General features: G+C 40.4%; 2 protein-coding genes across 3 annotated transcripts in view; one reads left to right on the top strand and one right to left on the bottom strand.

The window, feature by feature from the left end:
- The window catches only part of UBA6 (ubiquitin like modifier activating enzyme 6), a 40,779-nt gene extending 34,867 nt beyond the window's left edge, over window positions 1-5,912 (top strand). For both annotated transcript variants that reach the window (XM_067297311.1, XM_067297312.1), the window contains one exon: window positions 909-5,912. In XM_067297311.1, coding sequence (XP_067153412.1) covers window positions 909-1,044 — 136 coding nt within the window. In that variant the 3' untranslated portion in view covers window positions 1,045-5,912. The remainder of the gene's footprint in view (window positions 1-908) is intronic.
- Window positions 5,913-8,967: 3,055 nt separating this feature from the next.
- Window positions 8,968-18,638, bottom strand: STAP1 (signal transducing adaptor family member 1). Its single transcript, XM_013942509.1, has 8 exons — window positions 18,516-18,638; window positions 15,438-15,509; window positions 13,668-13,781; window positions 12,943-12,999; window positions 11,514-11,686; window positions 10,827-10,955; window positions 10,070-10,139; window positions 8,968-9,171 (listed from the first exon to the last, which is right to left on the bottom strand). Exons 1-8 carry the CDS (start codon window positions 18,636-18,638, stop codon window positions 8,968-8,970), a joined length of 942 nt encoding a protein of 313 aa, XP_013797963.1.
- Between the last annotated feature and the right edge of the window lie 974 nt (window positions 18,639-19,612).

The following is a 19,612-nucleotide window of genomic DNA, read 5'->3' as shown; positions in this document are numbered from 1 at the left end:
TCTCTAAGATGTCTTCTGAGGTTTAGAATTGAATGACTGTGTTCCCAAAACATCCTAGCATTTGAACTAGCCTCGTGAAATGGTACTGCAAGATCAAATTAGCAGGGAAATAGTTCTGAGACATCCAAAGCTATAATGAAAGTGATGTGGATTGGCCTTCCACTACAGCTATTGCTTTGAGGTTGCACAATAAAATACTGTAGCTTTTGAGGCTTATGCTACAATAAAGAGACAGCAGAGAGTGAAGGGGGGAAGCAGCACTAACACATGACGCTTTACCTTGTTTAAGCTCATGTTGTGGTCACCAAGGAACAAGTCCCAGATCTTGGCTGTTTTCCCCCCCCACCTCACTGCTGTTCACTGTCAAAATTCAAGGATATGGAAAGTCTTAACTTCAGCAGAATTACTCTCCATGAGAACTTCATATCTAATGTCTGCACTGGAGTGGATCTTCCTAATCATACTCTGGAGAAGAGGTATTAAAAAACAGCCGTTGTTGGTAGACTGGGAATTTGGTCATACCTGCTGACCAAAATCCTGTGGCAGAAGCTGATTTTGCTTTGCTCCTTATTAGGAAACCAAAGAAAAATAATGCATTTGAGGAATCCCATCCTAACGCGGACATTTTATCTTCTCTTTTGTATTGAGCACTTGTTAGTCAGCAATGTAATAGCTCAGTAACAGGCTGAGAAGTCTGGCAAGAAAAGTAGAAGTCCACTTGTTGTACCTCAGGTATGATAACAACTTGTGTGTTTATATTAACTATTATAGGTTCATTCTCCTCTTTTTATCTGGTTTCTAGAATGTTGGACTTCATTGCTAGGAATGAAATTCATCTTAGTCTGGCACGGATTTCCCACCACCACTCCTTCTGGTATCTTAACAAACTGTTCTTCGTTTCCTTATAGGATGCAAAAGCTTGTGAAACCATCTGCTGATAAAAAGTATGTGGATTTGACAGTATCGTTTGCTCCAGAGACTGATGGAGATGAAGACTTGCCAGGGCCGCCAGTGAGATACTACTTTGTTCAGGAAGACAATTGATGGTAGAGGTGCAAAAGTCACTCCAGGACCATTTGTTTTGAAGGGAGTGTGCTAATTTTCAGCTATTAAAGATGGTACTATATATTTCTTTTTGGTGAAGCCTTAATTAAAACAAACCGTGAAAGTCAGTGGCTTGCACTGAAGACAAACTGGATTTATGTTTCATCTGCTCCTGTTTTCTTCATACCTGTTTTCTCAAAAGGAGGCTTGGTCACTCCATGAAATGGAATGTCCAGTACGGTCCTTATGATAAAGACACGATTTGTATTAATTTATGGGGAGCTGAAGAAAGTAAGAAGAACAGTGAACCTAACAAATTATCCCCATGTGCAAATTAAGTGTTGCTTAGAGAAGAGTGCAAAAATTGGGGAAACTGCTGTTTTATGATATTCCTGGTGTTCTGAGAACATCTCAAATCCATTTCCTATGTAACTTCCTTCTAAAACTAGAATTTCAGCCTTTCCATCTACACATGAGGAATAATCTATCCAAATGTCTAAAATCCCACATGGAAGCAGATGAACTGTTTCATTATGTTGGCGCTTTCTTCTGCACTCTTAGTAACGCTGTATCTTAGAGCAGCTATCTCATGTCAGTCTTAACATGGCAACATAAGGGGCAAGTCTCCAACAGGTGTAAATTGGCATAGCTCCCCTGAAGCCAAGAGAGCTGGAGTTGTTCGTTACTGACACTAAGACTGTTCTTTGGGGAATACTGCAATAGGGGAAAGTGGAACTCTAGCGGAGAGCTGAGCCAACACTTTCACAATAAAACTTTTGTCTCCAAGAACAAGAAAATGTTTGGCGTGGTCGAGCCTTTCTGCCCTCACCCAATGAAAAGCACTGTAGGAAGTGATGACTTTGAAAGGAGGAAGGGCAAATGGCCGTGAAGGTTCGTCACAGCAAACACTTTCCTCAGCTGCTCCTCTTGGTACCACTTTCCTATAGTGAGTGCTTCTGCTGTACCCCTGTCCACAGTGCAAGTCTGAGTTATACTGAACACTGAATTTTTATTTTTATTTTTATTTTTTGGTCATCTTCAATCGGTTGCTTGGCTATCTAAGTATGAAGAATCTATTTAATTGGAAATTAAGGACTAGCTTTGCTGCTGTGGTGAGGAAGAGGTGCAGTACAGAAGCATCTGTGACAACACCTGATTTTCTCTATCTTTTAAACACTGGATAGTTGAGCTGATAGTTCTTTTCTTTTTTTCCTGATGATGATAGAGTGAAATGAGATTAGAATAAAAAACCTGCTGAACTAGAAAAGCTTTTAATTTTTAAGCTTTGGAAATAGTAAATGCACAGTATTTCAATACAGCTGTTGCGAAAGCTGTTGGCTACTTAGAATCATTTATCCTTGATTATAATTTATTAACATTTAGGAATGTCTTTACATTTAATTATCATTATTGGTCAGTATTTCTGCCCCCTTTCCTTTTTTTCTTCTCAGTGAGCTGTAGTCAGGAACAGCAGCCATTAGGCTGGGCACTTGGACACGAAGATGTATGGAATTGAAAAGCTGGAATCAACACAATTATTCCAATATTTGGGAATTAGTCTTATGTGCAGTGTATCTTCTGGAAGGTGTATATAGTTTTACAGTCAGTCTAGTTTGTAGATATAATTTTATAGAATAATAATACTGCTTTGTAAACTACCTAACTTATTTAATTTTTTTTAAGAACTTATTTTAGAAAAACTTTTTGAAACAGGAGAAAAGATGACTACCTTTAGAGTAGGCTACCTTTAGAGAGGGCACAAGCAGACAGTAAGTTTTTGCTTCTAAATAACAACTGAAGAATATTTCCCTGTGGCAGTATTAGAATCCAGAATCTAACTGAGATCACTAATTAGTGATAAGGATCACTTATTAAATATTTAGGGCAAATCAAAAGCACTGTCTTCTGTCAAAATTAAAGGCTGAGCAAGGACATTTTGAGCAAGGACATTCTGGTACGTTAGTGTGGTGTTAACATCATGCTTATACTTTCAAAGTAAGTAGCATATAAAAATAGTATTAGCCTCAGTACTTTGCTGGAATGCCATCTGATGGCCCTCAGGGTTTAAAGTAAGTTTTCAGATCTAATTATTGGAATGGTGTTATTAATGCTAACACATACAGCTTTGTGAGACCTTGCCAAAAATTCCAGATGAAGCTTGGCAGGTGTCAGGGCCAGAATTAACAAATATGGCTGCATCTCTATATTGCTCTTATTGTGCCTCTCTGTTGAATGGATGTCTGTTCTATGGATGGCCTCTGCTCAGTTAAGCAAACGATGATGGACAACCTGAAAATTCACAATGGCTCTCAATATTCATTAGCAGACCTTTAAAATTTTCTGAATGTAGTTTAACCTAGGTAAAATTTTACAAGTAACCTAAAGAGGACTTTATATGAAAGAACTGTGCATGTCAAGTGGCTGATTAAAATTGTTTTTCATGTTTCAAAATTTTCTGAATTGCTGATATAGAGGTTGAATGTATTCATGTTAGAGGTTGTGCAGAGTGGAGTGAGCTGATTCAGTGTGAATTTGTGTTTGATACAGACGGTTTCTCAGTCTAGTGCTGCTTCTTACCAGAGGTCCGAGCAGGTGTTTGGCAGGATCACAGTAAAAGGACTCACTCAAACTGGGCAAGTGAACTTTGGGCAGGGAGTGCTGATCTGTCAGCTGTCACTACCAGTGTTAGCAGCACAGAAGCTTCTTGCACTACCCAGAACGCAAGAACTGCTCTTGAGCCTCGTAAGAAAAGCTTGCGTGTGTCAAGGATTGTTTGGTGCTGTATTCCCTGGGCTTCGACTAGAGCTAGCCATCTCCCTGCAGCAGTGAAGAACTGCCTTCTGCTAGAATGCTTCCAACAGCTTTCCTTCAAAATGTTATTCTTTGCAAGAGCAGTTGATTTGCGGAGATCAAATTTAATACCAGCAGTCAAGATCTTTCTCTCTCACTCCACTGCTTTCTTACAGCATCTGCTCACACTAGCTTTTCATTTTCCTTAATTTCCCACTGCTCTTAATAGTTATAGGAATGCTCATGCATATAAAACACCAGGTGTTTTGCTGCCAGCTCAACTGTTTTCCAGGGTTAGTCTCCATGTCTCCTTAATGCTAAGAGTAGCAGGGGTTCTGTGTGAAGATTATGCTGCTGTTAACAAGACCTTTTTGGCAGATAAAGCCTGGTAGTTCAGGTGGATCTAAGACTTTACATATCTAGTGAGTAAAAAGTACAAGTTTTTATCTTTTTACCCCTTTTCCAAATGTTTGTGCATGTATTTGGAAAAAAATAGTGTTATTCAAGAATAATGAATACATAGAAAATTTCTGGAACCAGCTGGGCATCTGTGAATGCAGAAACTCTCCCTGTCACCTCATCATGGCATCTCACATCCTGAAGGAATGCTGGGGCTCTCTTAGCAGGTTTGAGCTAGGCAGAGAGTTTGATATGTATGTCTAACTGATAGCAAACATAAATCAAGGCTTTAGAGGCTTTAGATAAGTTTGTGTTCTTAATATTTCCTTGTATCTTTGGAAACAGTGCAGCTGTAGGCCAGTTGATGTAAAAGGAAACAGATTTCAGACAAATGCAACTGGCTTAATGTCACCTCTGTATGCTGGAAGGTTGATCTATCTCTGTTAATTATCTACCGTTAATGTAGTAATGCCAGAAATGGGACTCTGCTGCAGAATAGCGCAGCAATCTAAACTTTTATCTAAAGGGTTATACATTCTGACCAGATAGCTTTTGAGAGATTATTTTAGTAAAAGTGTCTTTTGGTGTCTTCTGTGTGGTTGATGAAACAGCTAGCATGGGCATCTGTCTATTCTGCAGAATACTTATTAAGGCTGAGGGCTAAAGTTATCATGAATTACAGCATTGGTGATCACAGGGGTAAAACTATCCTATTAGCAAATGAATCGCTTTGCATGGTGAAGGCAAGGTATAGTAAAGAAATACTAAGTTTCCACTTCTCACAGCAACATACAAGTTTCAGTTTCATACTAAGAAAAAGCTGTGACTCTAACCTAGTACATGCGGAGCAGCGCCATCCTTGCAAAGTAATTTAAATATTTTCATGAAAAGAAAGTTCTAATGCTGTGGAAAAAAATCATTGCTCAACACAAAAATATATGAGAATTCTGAATATAAAGCGATATCCTTTATTTCTTCATTAAAGAAGATGGATGTAACTGTAGGGAAACTCTTACATGAGATGAAGCTGCAAGCTGGAAATGACAGAGTTGCTCTTTAATGGAAAGCCACAGAAATCATTGGTACTTTACACAGTTGCAGCTAGCCAGCAGGGTAGGATGACATGTTGCCAATGTGGACTTTGCCCCCAGATGACTGTTACCAAGACTTGGGGGCTTGTGATTGCTTAAATCAGTTGGAAGCATGAACATTCATCATAATGTAGTAGCTTATATGAAGAAGACTGGGTGCCTGTTTTCTAGGTGGCATTTTGATTTTAAGCAATTAGTAGCCTGCAGACTTACTGAGGTGCTGCTTTTCTCCCCCTTGACACACTATTTCTCAATAGACTGCTCTAGTGGGGTCCCTTTTGTTTGCAAGTGGCATGGAGGCAATACTGATGTGGAAATGCTTCATGAAAGCTTCTGTACCTAGTCACATCTCCCCAGTTTACAACCACCCAAGCTGCTTACAGATTTTGAGAGGTGTTCTGGAAATTCTCTTCCGCAGATTTCAGTAGGAGCTGAAACTGAAATTTTTCTTTCTTTTATTCCTACCCTTCACCCCCTTACTGCTTTCAAAAAAGCTTCCAAGGTTCAAAATAGCCCTGGAATCCTGGCTATGAGTTTCGTTGTACAGATCTAAAATGATTTGAATAAAAGTGGTTTCAGTTCATTCCACCAGTTGAAAAGTCTTGGCTTTTTTTGGATTAGACCAAAGGGATTTCAAAGGCTAAAACAAGGCCAAGTAATTCTTCCTTTCCACCTCCCCAAGTAGCTTTCTGTTTCTCAAGGGTTTGCTGAGAGTCCCTGCTTGCAGTATTACTGGTTGATTCATGCCTTTTCCAGCCCCTCTTGCCTCTTTCTCATTCTTTTCTTCATTTCTCTTCTGTGAAACTCTGGAGAAAAAGGAGGGGAAATCTCAAAACCAGAGAATGAGAAGATGCCCTCTAAGATGTGTTGTGGCCACCCCCAGCTTCCTAGCCAGAGCTTGTATTTTCTGTTTACCACTGCAGTCTGCACAGTAATAGCACCAACAGACCACCCCCACTAAGGCCCTACTGAGTGGATGCTAAACCCATGTGTTTCTTTTGTTTGCCATGCTTGTTTTGCTGTGTTTTCATTTCTATTCTGGGCTTGCCTAATGTCCTGTTGACTCACATCAGCAGGAGAAGAGGGTTAAAGTATCTGAGCTGCTAGGCTGTGCAGCTAGGTAGCAGTAAGCTGCAGCCCTGAGTCCTGCCCTGTGCTGCACTAGCAGTACTGAAGGTCTGCAGTTGCCTGCTTTAGCTAACACGTTGGGGTCAGTGTCAGGTCATGGACTGTAAATGTTTCCTATGCTGTTTAGAATATTATGTTTATGTTAGGTTTTTAGAAGAAAAAGCCCCAGTCTGGCTTGCATCCAGCTGTGGAATAGTGTCTGTTACTGCTAAGTAGCGTCAGAAGGCCCCCAATTAGGATTAAGGCTACAAAGTGTCAGGCCCTGCTCAGAAAGTTGCACCCTGCTCTGGAGAACTTGCCCTTCTCCAATTTCTGTCTCTTTGTTTACAAGAGAATGTGGCTGCAGTGTAACAACACAGTGTAGAACTATCTTAATTTGGGAGTAGAGAGGAAAAGCAAGGGAGGGGGAAAAAGTGGGAATATTCACAGCACTTTGTTGGCTTGATCTTAAATAGAAGCCTGAATTTTACACCAGTCCTTCAGGTTGCAATGAAGGAGGCTGTTGGAAACAGGACCTGATGATATTTATGATGTTGATAGCTACAGGAGCCTAAAATGAGTGGAGAGACTTGGTGCATGTGGCCCTTAACCTTTGAAAATTGCAATAAATTCACTGTCTCCTAAAAATAACTTTCAGTATAAAAAGGGAGCAAAAGCTGCTTTTTCCTCACCCTTTGTTGCTCTGGATGCTCTTGATGCAGGGGCAGTACATTCCTGACTCAGTGGTACTATTTGGTTAGGAACAGGGGCCACGAGTGGTCTTTCTCCTGGACTGTGGATAGTTTCCTGTTCGGTCTTTATTGGCACCTGCTCTGAGGTAGGCACACCTGCATGGAGGAAGAAGAACCAAGTCTTAATATTTCATTTTATATAAAACTGTTCCCCGAAGAGTCTAGGGGGCTGGGTAGGGGTAAAGATTTTGTTCTGGTGAATTTATTGGTGAGATAAGACAATAGGAGTTTGATTAAATCTTTAAAAAATAATTTTAAAAGTATAAAAAACTCTAAATGCAAATACTTTTATACTGGCAACAGTAATGTACAGCTCATGTTACATTGCACTCTTAAAAATACAGTGGGTACACTTTATTCAAGGCACACATTATTTATTCTTTAGAAGCACATAGACATTCTTCTAAACTAACTTTCCCAAGCCTCAAGTGACTTCCACAATCCTTGAAACAACTATTAATTCATTTGTATTTCACAGCTGATATCAAAGGTGCATCATGATCACTCTTGGTCTGCAAATAAGAGTACATCTACCTAGAACATATCCTGTGTGTGCAGTGGAGCTGCTAGCTACTTTAGCACCTAGAGCATAGCTGTCTTCAGCTGAGCCACATGCTTGCTGCCCCACTGCTGTCAGAGGAGAGGAAGGGACAAGTCATCTTGTGCTACAGGAGGTGTTCGAAAAAGAGCCAGGCTCTGGAAGTAATCATCTCCATTAAGTATAAAAGACTATAGCTCAGTAGTAGGGGTACCCCATCCTTTAAGTACTATATTCAGTCCAGCTGCCTCGCAGAACTTAGAGGCTAAAAATACTGAAGTCGGATCCTACTGCTGATCACTTAAATCACTTGTTTTAAGGCCTTGATCCCCTATTTCTGAGAAGTTGGATGCTGTGTCTGAGGCTTGGTGTGGTTCCACAACTGTCCAGTATGATCTGGGGCAGGGCTGTCGCACTCCTGCTGCCTTATCTCATGACGAGCTGTGCAGTCTTGCCCTCCCTCTGCGGTGACTGGGGCCTGCCTCAGCCCACGCAAAGGTGGTTCAGAGAGCTAAACCAACAGGGACACTTACTTATTTTTGCTGGGTTAAATGTTGGTTTAGTTCCCTGAACTAAGTCCTGGCAGGGTCAGATGAACATGCCTGCTGGCATGCAAAAGGGGTGGGAATGTACAGCTGTGGCAGGAGAACTTTCAGTTTGCTTGGATTTATACCCTTCCTCAGTTTCATAGCTTGGAAAATGCCCCGATGCCCCACTCGCTGTGTTTCAGATACCGTAACAGATGTGCGACCTGGCAGAGAACTAGGGGCCCCTATTTAAGATGTCCAGACTTGAGTTTTCTGCTTCTCTGGCAGTGCTTTAAGCCCTAGCAAATGTGAGGCATCCCTGCTGTTCCTGTGGGATATCATCGACAGTGCTGATCCTGTTACAAGTAAGTAGACAAGGTATGGGGATGTCACGTGAAGAGTTTATTGCACTGTGACCTGCAAATGCTGTCTTTCTCATTTCAGTGCACTATTTTCCATCACATTTTACAGGAGCAGTGCATCCTCTCTCTCCCCCCTTTTTTCCTTAGTTCTTTTAGTCTTCTGTAGGAATTAGTCTTCTGTAGGAATTGGGGTTATTTGGATATGTATTTCCCTGCTTTGAGAATTATTTGTGTGATGCCCTCTCCAAATCTCAGAAGTATCTCTGGGAGAAGCAGCATTGCCTTTTTGGTTTAAGGTTAACAGAGCTGTTCTAGAAATCATGCAAGAACAGCCTTGGAAAACCCTCATGTTTAGCTTTAGTGCAGGGTCCCCATATGCTGCTTCTGTCTCTGTGTTGCAGTGAGATGGTTCCTGTACGTGCCTCCAGCAGCTGGCTCACCTTCAAAACGCTGTGCCCTCTGCAGCTTGTTGTCATGCGTAGGCATGACAAACGGTTTCAAGTTCCCTCGGGTCTGGGTCACAAAGTAATTGATGACATCGTGAAGGCTCATCAGTGTCACCTGTTTCATGAAAAAAACAAAAAACAAAACGCCCTGCACTCAAAACAAAACATACTATGTGGGTTACGGTGAGAATAAGTTTTCAAAAACCTGCTGGCAGGCTGGGATTCCTAATGATGTTTCTCAAACAACCTATACTGGATTTACATCCAGCATTTAAACACAGTGAGGTCTAGGATGGTAACATTTGCTACCTGTGGTAACATTTTGACCCTTAAATATACAACTTCTTCCCTTCCTTCAAAACAGTAAACTAACTGAGAGGTTTAACTGTATTCACCTGGCTGCTCTACAATGACTACTTTGAAGCCTGCTCTTGTTGTTCCAGCAGCTGGTGCAACAGCAGAGAAGAAAGCACATGCTTTTTCTAACTAATAGGACATTTCTCAGGCCATTAATTAAACAATGAGCCTTAGGAAAAGTGGAAGAAAACTGTTTTAAACTAAAATAAAAGGTCTTTACAGCCTTCGTAGTGCTTCAACCAAACTAATTCTATTTCTCAAAATTACATTAAATGCACTTTGAACTTTGTCCATCCGGGATGGGACCTCAGTTTTCAGGCTTATTACTGAAGTTAGGGTTGAAAGAACTGAAGCCATTTTTCAAGCAGTCTTGGGAGTGGTGGTGGTGGTGGTTGATTTTATTTTTGGTAGAAAGGGAGATAGAAGAGGTTGATGTGGTTTTTTTCTACTTGTCTATGTTCTCTGTTCTCAGAAGGATATTTATTCTTTATGATCAGATTAGTTGGACTAGCAAGAAGCAAAATCTCTCTACATGCTTTACTCTGACTATCACAACTTATAGGTAGAAATTTACTACAGTTTTTCTAATTTTCCATAAATAATTTTCCTTACACTTGCTTAAGAATCTGCAACAAGGGAACTAACTGCTCACTTACCTGTCTTTCCAATTCGATGACAAAACTTGCTTCTTTGGTCATTACTCTATAGTGCTTTATGAATGGGGCACTGAAAGGAAATAAAAAGAAAGTTGGTATGCTGCCAGAAGTTAAATACCTTTTGATGCATGATTGCTGTCGTTATAAACTCCTTCACAGGAGCAGTGGATGTGCTTTGTAATATCTCCAGGGCCTGTTGAAGGTGTGGGGCAGGGTTTCTTTTTTCCTGTTCTTGCTCTACTTTAGGAATGTTGAGAATTGCAGATGTCGTTCCCTGGCTCTCAGATGCCTCTTGTTTTGAAGCTCTTCAAAAGCTAAAATGTGCTAATTCAGTGGAAACATGGTGTGTTTTGATTAAGTTACTGTTTGAAAACATTTGTTTCTTTCATTTTATTTGTTCATTTTTACCGAGGGATATGGTTTGTTCCATTCTTACACCTGTTCTTTGAGATGAATTCTTAAACTCAGTAAGCTTTCATGGCTGGACAGCAGATCGGGAAAGGCTATTCACCCAAGGAAATCAGCTTTTGATTTTTTTTCTTTTGGTTTCTTTTTTGTTTAGTTTAATTGGCTTTAGAGGGGGAAAGGACTAACAAATGAGTCTCAGGCCCATCCCTGCTGCTTCACATTGCCTTTCTCAAAACAGCCAGAAGGTAGGGGATATGCTTCATGTATCATCTCTGGATATTACCAATTCAGCTTGTAATACAGTGCATGCTAGTTAAGACTGGGATAATATACTGTGGAATCAACCTACTCTAGCACTTGTCGAACTGTGATTGCGTAGTTCTTACTGTTGCTGCCAGGCCGCAGGATCAAATTCCCACATGAAGGGTTCTTTTCTAACATCTCTATCGCTTCTTGCCGAGATACCGCATAGAAACACCTATGTGGAAGAGAGGAGAGAAACAGCACAAATACATGCTAGCAAGGCCCTGTCATTCTGAGCTGTACAAAGAGTGATGTTGTCTACCAGACTAATGCATCCTAACAATCCTAGGCTTGTCCAGGGTAGGCAGGACATCTGAAAGACTTACTGAACAATGCTATTATAGAAATATAATTCAGGACAGCAGTGCTCTGGCCTTCTTAAAGAGCAAATGACACCTTGGTTCAGGTATGGTTTCTGGAGCCTTGCAAAGAATGTGAGATGAGTAACCAGAACTTAAGTTGAATTTCTCAAAAAGAATCAGTATTTTCTTCTAGAAGGGCAATATGCTACACTTAATGTTTTCAAAACAAAAATGCCTTGTAGAAAAGCCGCAGCAATAATCTTCCCTTTAGGAAATCTCCCTAGATTTAAAGGTAGATTTTGCTCACTGACTATCAAGCAACCCTTGTACAACAGTTGAATGTTAAACCTCTGTAGGAAAATAATACTTTGAAAGAAGAAGGGAAGGCTTTCTAGTCAGGCTGGGGTTGGTATAGTTCAGTCGGAGCTTACGCTGGCATAGAGGTCAATGTACTGCTGTAATTTCTGCTGGGAGGGCTTTCTTCATTCAAGGATGCACTTGAACAGTCATTAAGTGTTATCCTTCTTTTCTTTTCTTTCTCTAGCACTTCATGCATTCTCATAAATTGACCAGGTGATAATGACTCATGCAGTGGAACTGACATCTGAAAATGAATGCCAAAGTTAAAAAGGAAATGAAAGAATGGACAAACATTGTGAGCAATTGTTTCTGTGGCTATCACAACTAATTTCTAAGTGCAGCTGCCATGCAAAAGACTTTCTTACATGGTTGGTTTAAGCAGGTGTGATAATCTGGAAGGTTTGGGTCATCTTCTGCTTTGAGTAAGATGCTGCACCTCTGTTTGTATCAGAATAGTGAGATAAGCATATCTGTGGCCTGACTTACCAAGGTGCAGAGATGTGCATTGACAGGAGTGGGAGTTCACAATAATGCTTTGGGGTTGCTCTACTGCAAAAGGCCATGTATACATAATTTAACCTATTTCAGCTAGCCTGAGTTTTTAAGTGATTCAGCCAGGCCAGTGTAAAGTCACCTGTAAACAAACCTCATTTAGTTTCCCACGGGCAGTTATCAATGAGAGTCTTGCTGTTTTCAAAGTGCATTTAGCTAAAAAGGTGTTGTGTAAGAGTGAGTTTATATGAAACTATTATGGAATGGTTATTCCACAGTAATTATTAGTGATTGTATTTTTTTTAACATGTAGGCGAGACTTTAGACTCTCCATGCATTAGGAAAGGGGAGAAAAAATGTTTAGCTATTTAAAGAGACTGAGGCAAATAAGCAAATCCAGCGCTAGCATGATCTAAGTTAGTTCCTTTCATTTTAAAACACTTACAGCTGGCAAAATGCTGTGAGTTTTGCCTGTTGGACCAATAAAAGGAGCCCTGAGGGAGAGTGCTAGCAATTCAGAATAACAGGGAAATAGCAGATAAGTTTAGTTGCTTCAAAAGTGCCACGTGAAGACTTCTGGGAAATAAAAACTTTTTTTCCCCTCAGTAAAATAACAGGACTGATGGGTTCTCTCAGGGATGCAGTTTGGCCATTTCTATGTTTATGGGGTAAGGAATAAGAGAATTTGTCTCTCTCAGCATGCTTCATTTGTCCACAGCTGTAGGGACTAGACACTTCCCAAAAGTCTTTTCTTTCTGGACAGCAAACAGTGGATTGGGATCTATACCTATTAGATACCATGGCAGATGAGTGGGGTAAAATCACCCTGAATTTTCTTCTCCTCAGAAAAAAACTAGGTGTTGTTATAACCAACCCAACAGTTTAGTGTGTGCAAACACCTTAGCAGCAAGACTTCATGGCTTGGAAAGCCAACTTGTGGCATGCATGAAGACAAAAGCCCCTCATAGACACTTTTGACATAGAGCGAGATATAAAGCTCTTCCCTACCTTTGTTACAGTGAGAATAAAACCTTTCCATTCTTTCCCAAGTTCACAGTCCTCTGCCTGAGAGAACAGAAAATGACAGAGTAAGAATGACTGCTGCAAAAAATGTACTGCATTTTCATCCTGGAGACTCACATAATCCTCATCCCTTTAGAAGTACCATGCCAAGCTACTTCATACCCTGAAACCGGGCACTTCCCCAATACCCCATTTTCAATTTCAGAGGTGGGAAGGTAAGAAAGAGTGGGCTCTGTTGGAGTAAAAGGAGTAGGTTATATGGATCCAAACAGGAGGAAAAGCTGAGACAGACGGGGCTCAGGATAAAACTTTCTAGGTAGTCCGTGAGCCCTGTAACCTCTGTGGCTTCTGAACGGGGGTATGGTTAGGTATTTTATTGCCCTTCTTTGTTTTACAAGTGACCTGGGCTATAGGCATGTCAGTGTGGAACTTCCTGGTTTCTCTCATATATTTTCTTGTTCAATTCTTTGCTCATTTTATATTCCCAAATACTCCCAAGAAAAGTTTCTAATGCCTACAGGGGAAATTTCCTTGATGTTAGTTCCTTCTGCTCTGCCTCTCTCTTTGATTGCCTTTGGGTGCTGTCTGTCTGCAAGCTGCACACTTAAGAGGCCACAAAGACAGCTAGTACCCCCACATCGAAACAGAGCTCTGTGAGAGATATGGTAAAGCACTGGGTGGTTTTCAAATCGTAGCTTTCCCTTTTTTACCTTCAGTTCTAGTTCCTCATTCGACAGTATCAGGATGAACTGCGCAAAGCCATTTTCATCTGGATGAATACTAGTTACTGATATCAAAGCTGATATATCTAATTTCTGTGAGTACTAAGGAAGAAAAAAGAGAAATAGCACAAGTTGTAATATTCACCAAAAATCTAGCTGTTCTCCAAAGAAATTTGTTTAGCAGAAAACATGTTGAGACTTTTTCTTTTCTGGAGTTTGGGTTAAGTTTCACTAACATGCATGCCAAAGCTCAGCCCCTTATTTCTGCTTACAAAAGCTCTTTTCAGCAACAACGTACCTTCTGGGTAGACAGGCCAGCCATCTCCACTTTGAGCAGGCAGTATTTCCTCTCCTGTCAGCAGGAAGGCTTTTACCTCATGCACAAAATAAAGGCATGATCTCTTTGGTGCCTGTCACCAAAGCTGGCATGAGGGACATGCTGCTTATGACTAGAAGCTGGACTCATTTCAATGGCACTGTTTTACAGTCTCTCCCTATGAGCCTCAGTGACTCCTTGCTTCTCATACAAGAGCATGAGCACTTATGAGCCTGTCTGGGGCATGAGAGAACAAAATGGCTGTATTGGTTCAGACCAGTGGTCCATGTCACTCAGTGCTCTGCCTGTAACAGCGGTCAGGGGTGGGCACTTGAGAAGAATAGGAACAAAACAGGCACATGAAAACTGCGCCCTGGTACTCTTCCAGTCCCCTGCTACTTGCAGCTCAGGGGATTTCTTCAAGTGGCTGTGGTGTGTTTGTGGGAGCGCCCTCCCAAGGACTTGTCCGATCTCCCCTAGGATCCATGGGAACTGCTGACATCTTCATCCTGTAGGAAGCAGTGCCTAGGCATGTGTGAAGAGCCACCTCCTTCAGCTGGTTACTTCATTTGATGGCCCCTAGTTCTTGCAGCGGGAAGAGGCACTGAAGATCTCTATCGCTCCTCTCCCAACAGTTAATGGTATTGGACACTACCATTATATCCCTTTTCTCTCCCGTACTCCATAAGCTCCTCTCTTTTCAGTCCCGGCCTGCTCAGTCATTCCTTGCAGGAGCTGTTCCTTGCCACCTTGTTGCCCTGCTCTGAATCTCTTCCAGGTCTACTGTCCCCATTTCTGAGATGAAGGGATTAGAACTGCATGCCGTATTCAAGGTGTAGGTAGAACATGGGCTTTTACTGTGGCCTAATGATCTTTTTTCTGTCTTATTCTCTGTTACTTTGCCAATAATTCCTAACACTTGCTTTGTGGTTTGGACCACTGTTGAGTGCTGAAGTGACCTTTTTATAGAACTGTCTATTGCAATGCTAAGGTCTTGTTCCTGAGTGACCCGCAAGACCCACCTGAGTGGGTGACTCTAACTAGAGCCTCAGCCACAGTACTCTGTGATAATACCAAACACTTTTTCCTTAGCTGCATAAAGAAATGTCATATTACACATCAAGATGTATTGTATTCTTTTGCAAAGTCAAGGAAAGAGCACTCAGTAACATTGTGGAGCACTGTGGATACATTTATAGCTCAGGTGCCAAAGAATCTTCCTTTTTGTTTTAATGAGACAAATTAATATGCTACTGCTTGTTTCACTCTTTTTTATTTTAATCTCAGCCTTTCTGTTACTATGTTAGATACTCTTTGCTTTGCTATGGAGATGAGAGAGAAAAGGAACGTAGCGAAGTGCCTGGAATAGCAAAGGATTACTTGATGAAAATAACAGATGCAATTCATCAAATGCATAGTAACAAAGACAGTATGTTACTCACTGTTGGGGCTTTCTTATCATTGTAAAAGAAGAGCATAGTTCCTCTGAGTTCTGTCCAATACACTTTAAATTCCTGCTGAAAGGAGGAAATGTCAGTTTGTCAAGGTAATCTTTTCAGTTCCCACCAAATGCTTAAAGTGAAAGGACTGATAAAAATTCTGCCATCATTTACTTTTATATCAGTGTTTTAAAGAGCATTAAAGAGTGAGGATACATTTGTTTTGCAAGCAATGTAAGAAAAAAAAGTTTATTAAATAATTTGTTGATAGCTAGAAAGATATACAGGCTCCTACCTTTGTTTTCTAGTGTCCTAATCTGCCATGGAACGGGAAAACTTTTCTGTTGTTTGTTGATCTAGATCATTATAATGTTGATCTAGACAATGGGTAAACTATATCCCTTTACTTGGCTTCAGTGCCTGCTAATAAAAACTCCTTTTGAGTAGCACTGAGAAACACATTCTCCTCTGGTTACCAGCTAACCAACACTGAAGATTTTTAACATTCGTCAATTTAGAAGTGGTAAGTAATGAAAGAAAAATATATTTTAAATACCATTTAAAACTCTCACTGTCCCTAAAAAGCATAAAAATGGCACTCCATACTTTGGACAAATACAAAAGTGAGTTGTACGTTCACTTAATTTTTAAGTTGAAAAGCAGAAAAAGTAAGATCCTGATGCTGCTTAAGACAACTAATAAAAAGCAAACAGTTTCCTCGTTGTTCTCAGCACATCATTCTCTAGAAAGCGGAAAATAGCATGAGGTGAACATGTTTAAAGATGCTAATCTTCTGAACACTGTTTCCTTGAACTGCTTACTTGCATTTGATTTTGATCATGCTAGTTTATTTGCTTTAGGGATAAGACCATGTTAATGCCTTTCTTGTAAAGCTTGACAGTAGTCTGACCTACTAATTGGACTTCTTGCACTTGAAGAGATATTTTATGTACTTCGTCTTTAAATTACATGTGATAGTGTTTGTAAATCAACAGCATGCCATGGTAAATATGACTGTCTGACTGTTACAAATGTTCCCTAATACAATCATGTCCTGAATGATGGGAAACGTTTTTCTCTTTTTCTTGTTCCTCTGAGAAGTGTATCTGTTATGGGACTGTGAACTGGGAATGCAAACCTGTAAAACAGACGCTCTGTTCTAGTTTTCAGTTTACATACCTGTTTTGTTTTTTGATTTTTTTTTTTGACACAAAGTTGGAGATTTTCACAGAAATAGAGAAAAGAAATAAGTCTTCAGGTCTGCAAGGTCATATGAATTAGAGTCAACAAAATATTTTTCCTAGAGTATCCTGCAGGTGATCCTTGCTCCCTACACTGTCAACTCCTAACTAGTTTTTCTGGTGGTTTCTGTCAAATTACTAGCGAAATGTTCTCTGTAGCATTCAGCCTCTGGGCCCCAACCTCTGAGCACTGCAGTGTGCTATTAATGTAAATGTTCTCCTTAAAACATCTGTCCCTAGCAAGTTAATGAAGCCTGTGAAAGCTTGCTGTGGAGTAGCGCTTGGCTGAGAGAGGTGTGGTCCTGGATGTCATGCGAAATTTCTGAATTGCACTTTATAAATTGGGCATTGTGCTCTATGGAAATGCAGTAGTATTTGCCCAGGAACATTTGTTGGTGTTTCACAGCCGTAATTGTTCCTTACACCCCTGTGTGCAGTCTACCTGCATCACAGGGAGAAGGCAGCAGAACAATTACCACAGGAGGAAGTAGTACTTGTAACTTAGCACTGTGCAAAATTGAAGCTGGCTGCTACTTAAAGACATCTGTGGATATTTAAAATAAAGTAGGATTTGTAAAAGTAATGCACACATAGAGTCCTTTCTTTTTTCAAAAAGAGATTGGAAGTGGCTGATAGTAACATGGTATTTTTTAGTCAGATCCAGTTAAGAAATATGTATTAATGAGTTCTTTTCTCCTGGTGTCTGGTCTGCAGGCCAGGTGGTTAGTACACCTCTTCAGCCCCACATAAGCCTCTCTAGAGTGGTTGTGTGTTATTGCTCTCACCTGGTATTGTTTGTTATTCCATTATGGTAATTATTACATTTCAAAAGGAGTATTCTTCAGGAAAAAAGTTTTTACATAGAAGTATATAAATAAAGCAATGTGAGAGGGAGCTTTCCTAAACATGCAGGTATTCTCATGCTAGATACAGCAAAGCAATGCTTAGAATAATTTTGAGTGCTGCAGACAATTTAACAGTCTGCTTTTTGTTTCTTGGAGTTCCTGTTTTCTGTGGTACCTGTTTGTTCTGGTGTTTGTGAACCACTGTGCTATATCCGTCCTTTGACTATGTCCATCTTTAGCCTCTGTAACTCGTATTTTCTCTACTGTCTGTGCTTCTGTATCTACAGAGATGAGAGTGTAGGTAGGGTTAGGGCAAAGACTATTTTATAATCCTAAGTGCAGGGATCACCGTTGTCAAGTGCTAACAAAGGCAATCAGCTTGATTAAGGATATGCTCTGAAAATATATGCTACTGTAGCACACAGAAGAGTATGAAGGTATTTACTAATTTGGGTCTTAAATGGTTATTCTTTGTCAAAAAATCAAAGTACTACTTTCCTAGGTAGTCCGCATATGCTAAATGATCAGCCTTTAACAACAAGAAAAAACAGATGTAGAACACCTCACATATACTTCAAATGGTGTGTTGTTGGATATCTCAGGAGGGATACTATTGTCCAGTAAATACAGGATGCATCAGAAAATATTTCCATGTCAAACTTTGCTCTTATTATTAAAAATATTGCATTAACCTTTCACCATGGTGTTAACTATGAAATCAGTCACACTCAGTCTGCATTTCAATTGGTAATAGTAAATTATAATGGGATCCTGGAGATATTGATCGTTACGTTACATACTTTAGTTTACTTCTTTTTCAAGAAGCATGAACAGAAATGACTGAAAGTGCAAATTAAACTAGATATCTTTATTTCAGTGCAGCTATGTGTATTGGGCAGCACCGGGAAGTGTTTCTCCCCCAGTCTTTAGCTCACGGTGACAGATTTTTGCAAAAATGTTTAAAAGCATATATTTATGGGGACTGTGCACCTTACCTGGCAGCTTGAATGCCGGATTGACAGATAACCTTCGAAGTACAAAGGCAGACCGGTGATCCTCTGTCGCTCGTGGAAGATCCGCCGGGGAGCTGGTTTAGGAATTTTCTCAGGCTCTTCCATAACGCTTCTCAGTGTCCTCTGGATATCAGATACGTTTTTTTTCCTCCTATCCTGTTCTTGTCTGCCTTGTGTCAGCCTCAGCCGGAGAAGAACTCACCCTTGTGAGAGGGGAAAAAAAGCAACAGCTTAAAGAGGAAGTCTCCGTACTCACTTTTAGGTCAGTACATGCCGCAGACTCTTTACTCAACAGAAAATCACAGGAGGAACCAGACTGAATGGATTCAAAGGATTTTTTTCAGCAGTGTCTGTGAGTTCGTTCCTCAGTTTGCTCGAAGAGGAACAGCCAAATTATGAGCCTTCTGATACGAAACTGCATCATTACCATGGCCAGTTTCGCTTGGAGGTAATGGCAGAAAAGCTTGCTTACTATAACTTAAAGTGTTGGACTTGGGTCCCACAAAGGTTATGCAGGCTACCCTTGTAGTACCCTATCAGCTAGGGAAACTGTTTGTACTCTTAGCTGCTTCCATAGTATTATTTACAATTTTCTGTGTGAATACGTGTTTAACATTAAGACTAGTTGAAATTGACCTTTAGGAAATGGGACATCTAGTAGGATTACAGGACCCCAAAAGTAATATTAGAAATAAGCCTACCTACCACTGTTTATTACTGACAGCCAAATTTCTAATGTGCGTGCAGGAGAGAAAGACTTCCATTGTGAAAGAACTAATATACCAAAGCCTTCTAAAAAATTGCGAAGGGAAATTGTAGTTCAGGAGTGAAATGTTGGTCCTTCTGAAATGAGGGGTGAAATCTCCATTGAATTCACAGAACCATTATGCTTTATTCCATTTCTGGCCTTTCCTATAGCGTTCAGAAAGAATAGCGATGACGAGAGTTGGTATTTTGGTGCTTGTTGGTATGAGAGACAAAGCGAACATGACAAATTTCTGTGGATCATTTGTTGCTGAACATCTTCATGATCTCTTTTTGTTTCTCAGCAGCATGTACCTGTAAGATGAGTACATAAT

This window comes from Apteryx mantelli, chromosome 5 (assembly GCF_036417845.1).
Source record: "Apteryx mantelli isolate bAptMan1 chromosome 5, bAptMan1.hap1, whole genome shotgun sequence".
NCBI lineage: Eukaryota > Metazoa > Chordata > Aves > Apterygiformes > Apterygidae > Apteryx > Apteryx mantelli.
Note: the sequence above shows the minus strand (reverse complement) of the source record. Positions and strands in the feature narration are given on the sequence as shown.

Excerpts from the sequence above, each read along its gene's own strand:
- STAP1 (XM_013942509.1), bottom strand. The coding sequence starts at position 18,638 with ATGGAAGAGCCTGAGAAAATTCCTAAACCAGCTCCCCGGCGGATCTTC. Across the intron at positions 15,510-18,515 it reads TCCGGCATTCAAGCTGCCAG|GAATTTAAAGTGTATTGGAC; the intron begins GTAAGGTGCACA and ends TCCTTTCAGCAG. Across the intron at positions 9,172-10,069 it reads TCATCGAATTGGAAAGACAG|GTGACACTGATGAGCCTTCA; the intron begins GTAAGTGAGCAG and ends TTCATGAAACAG.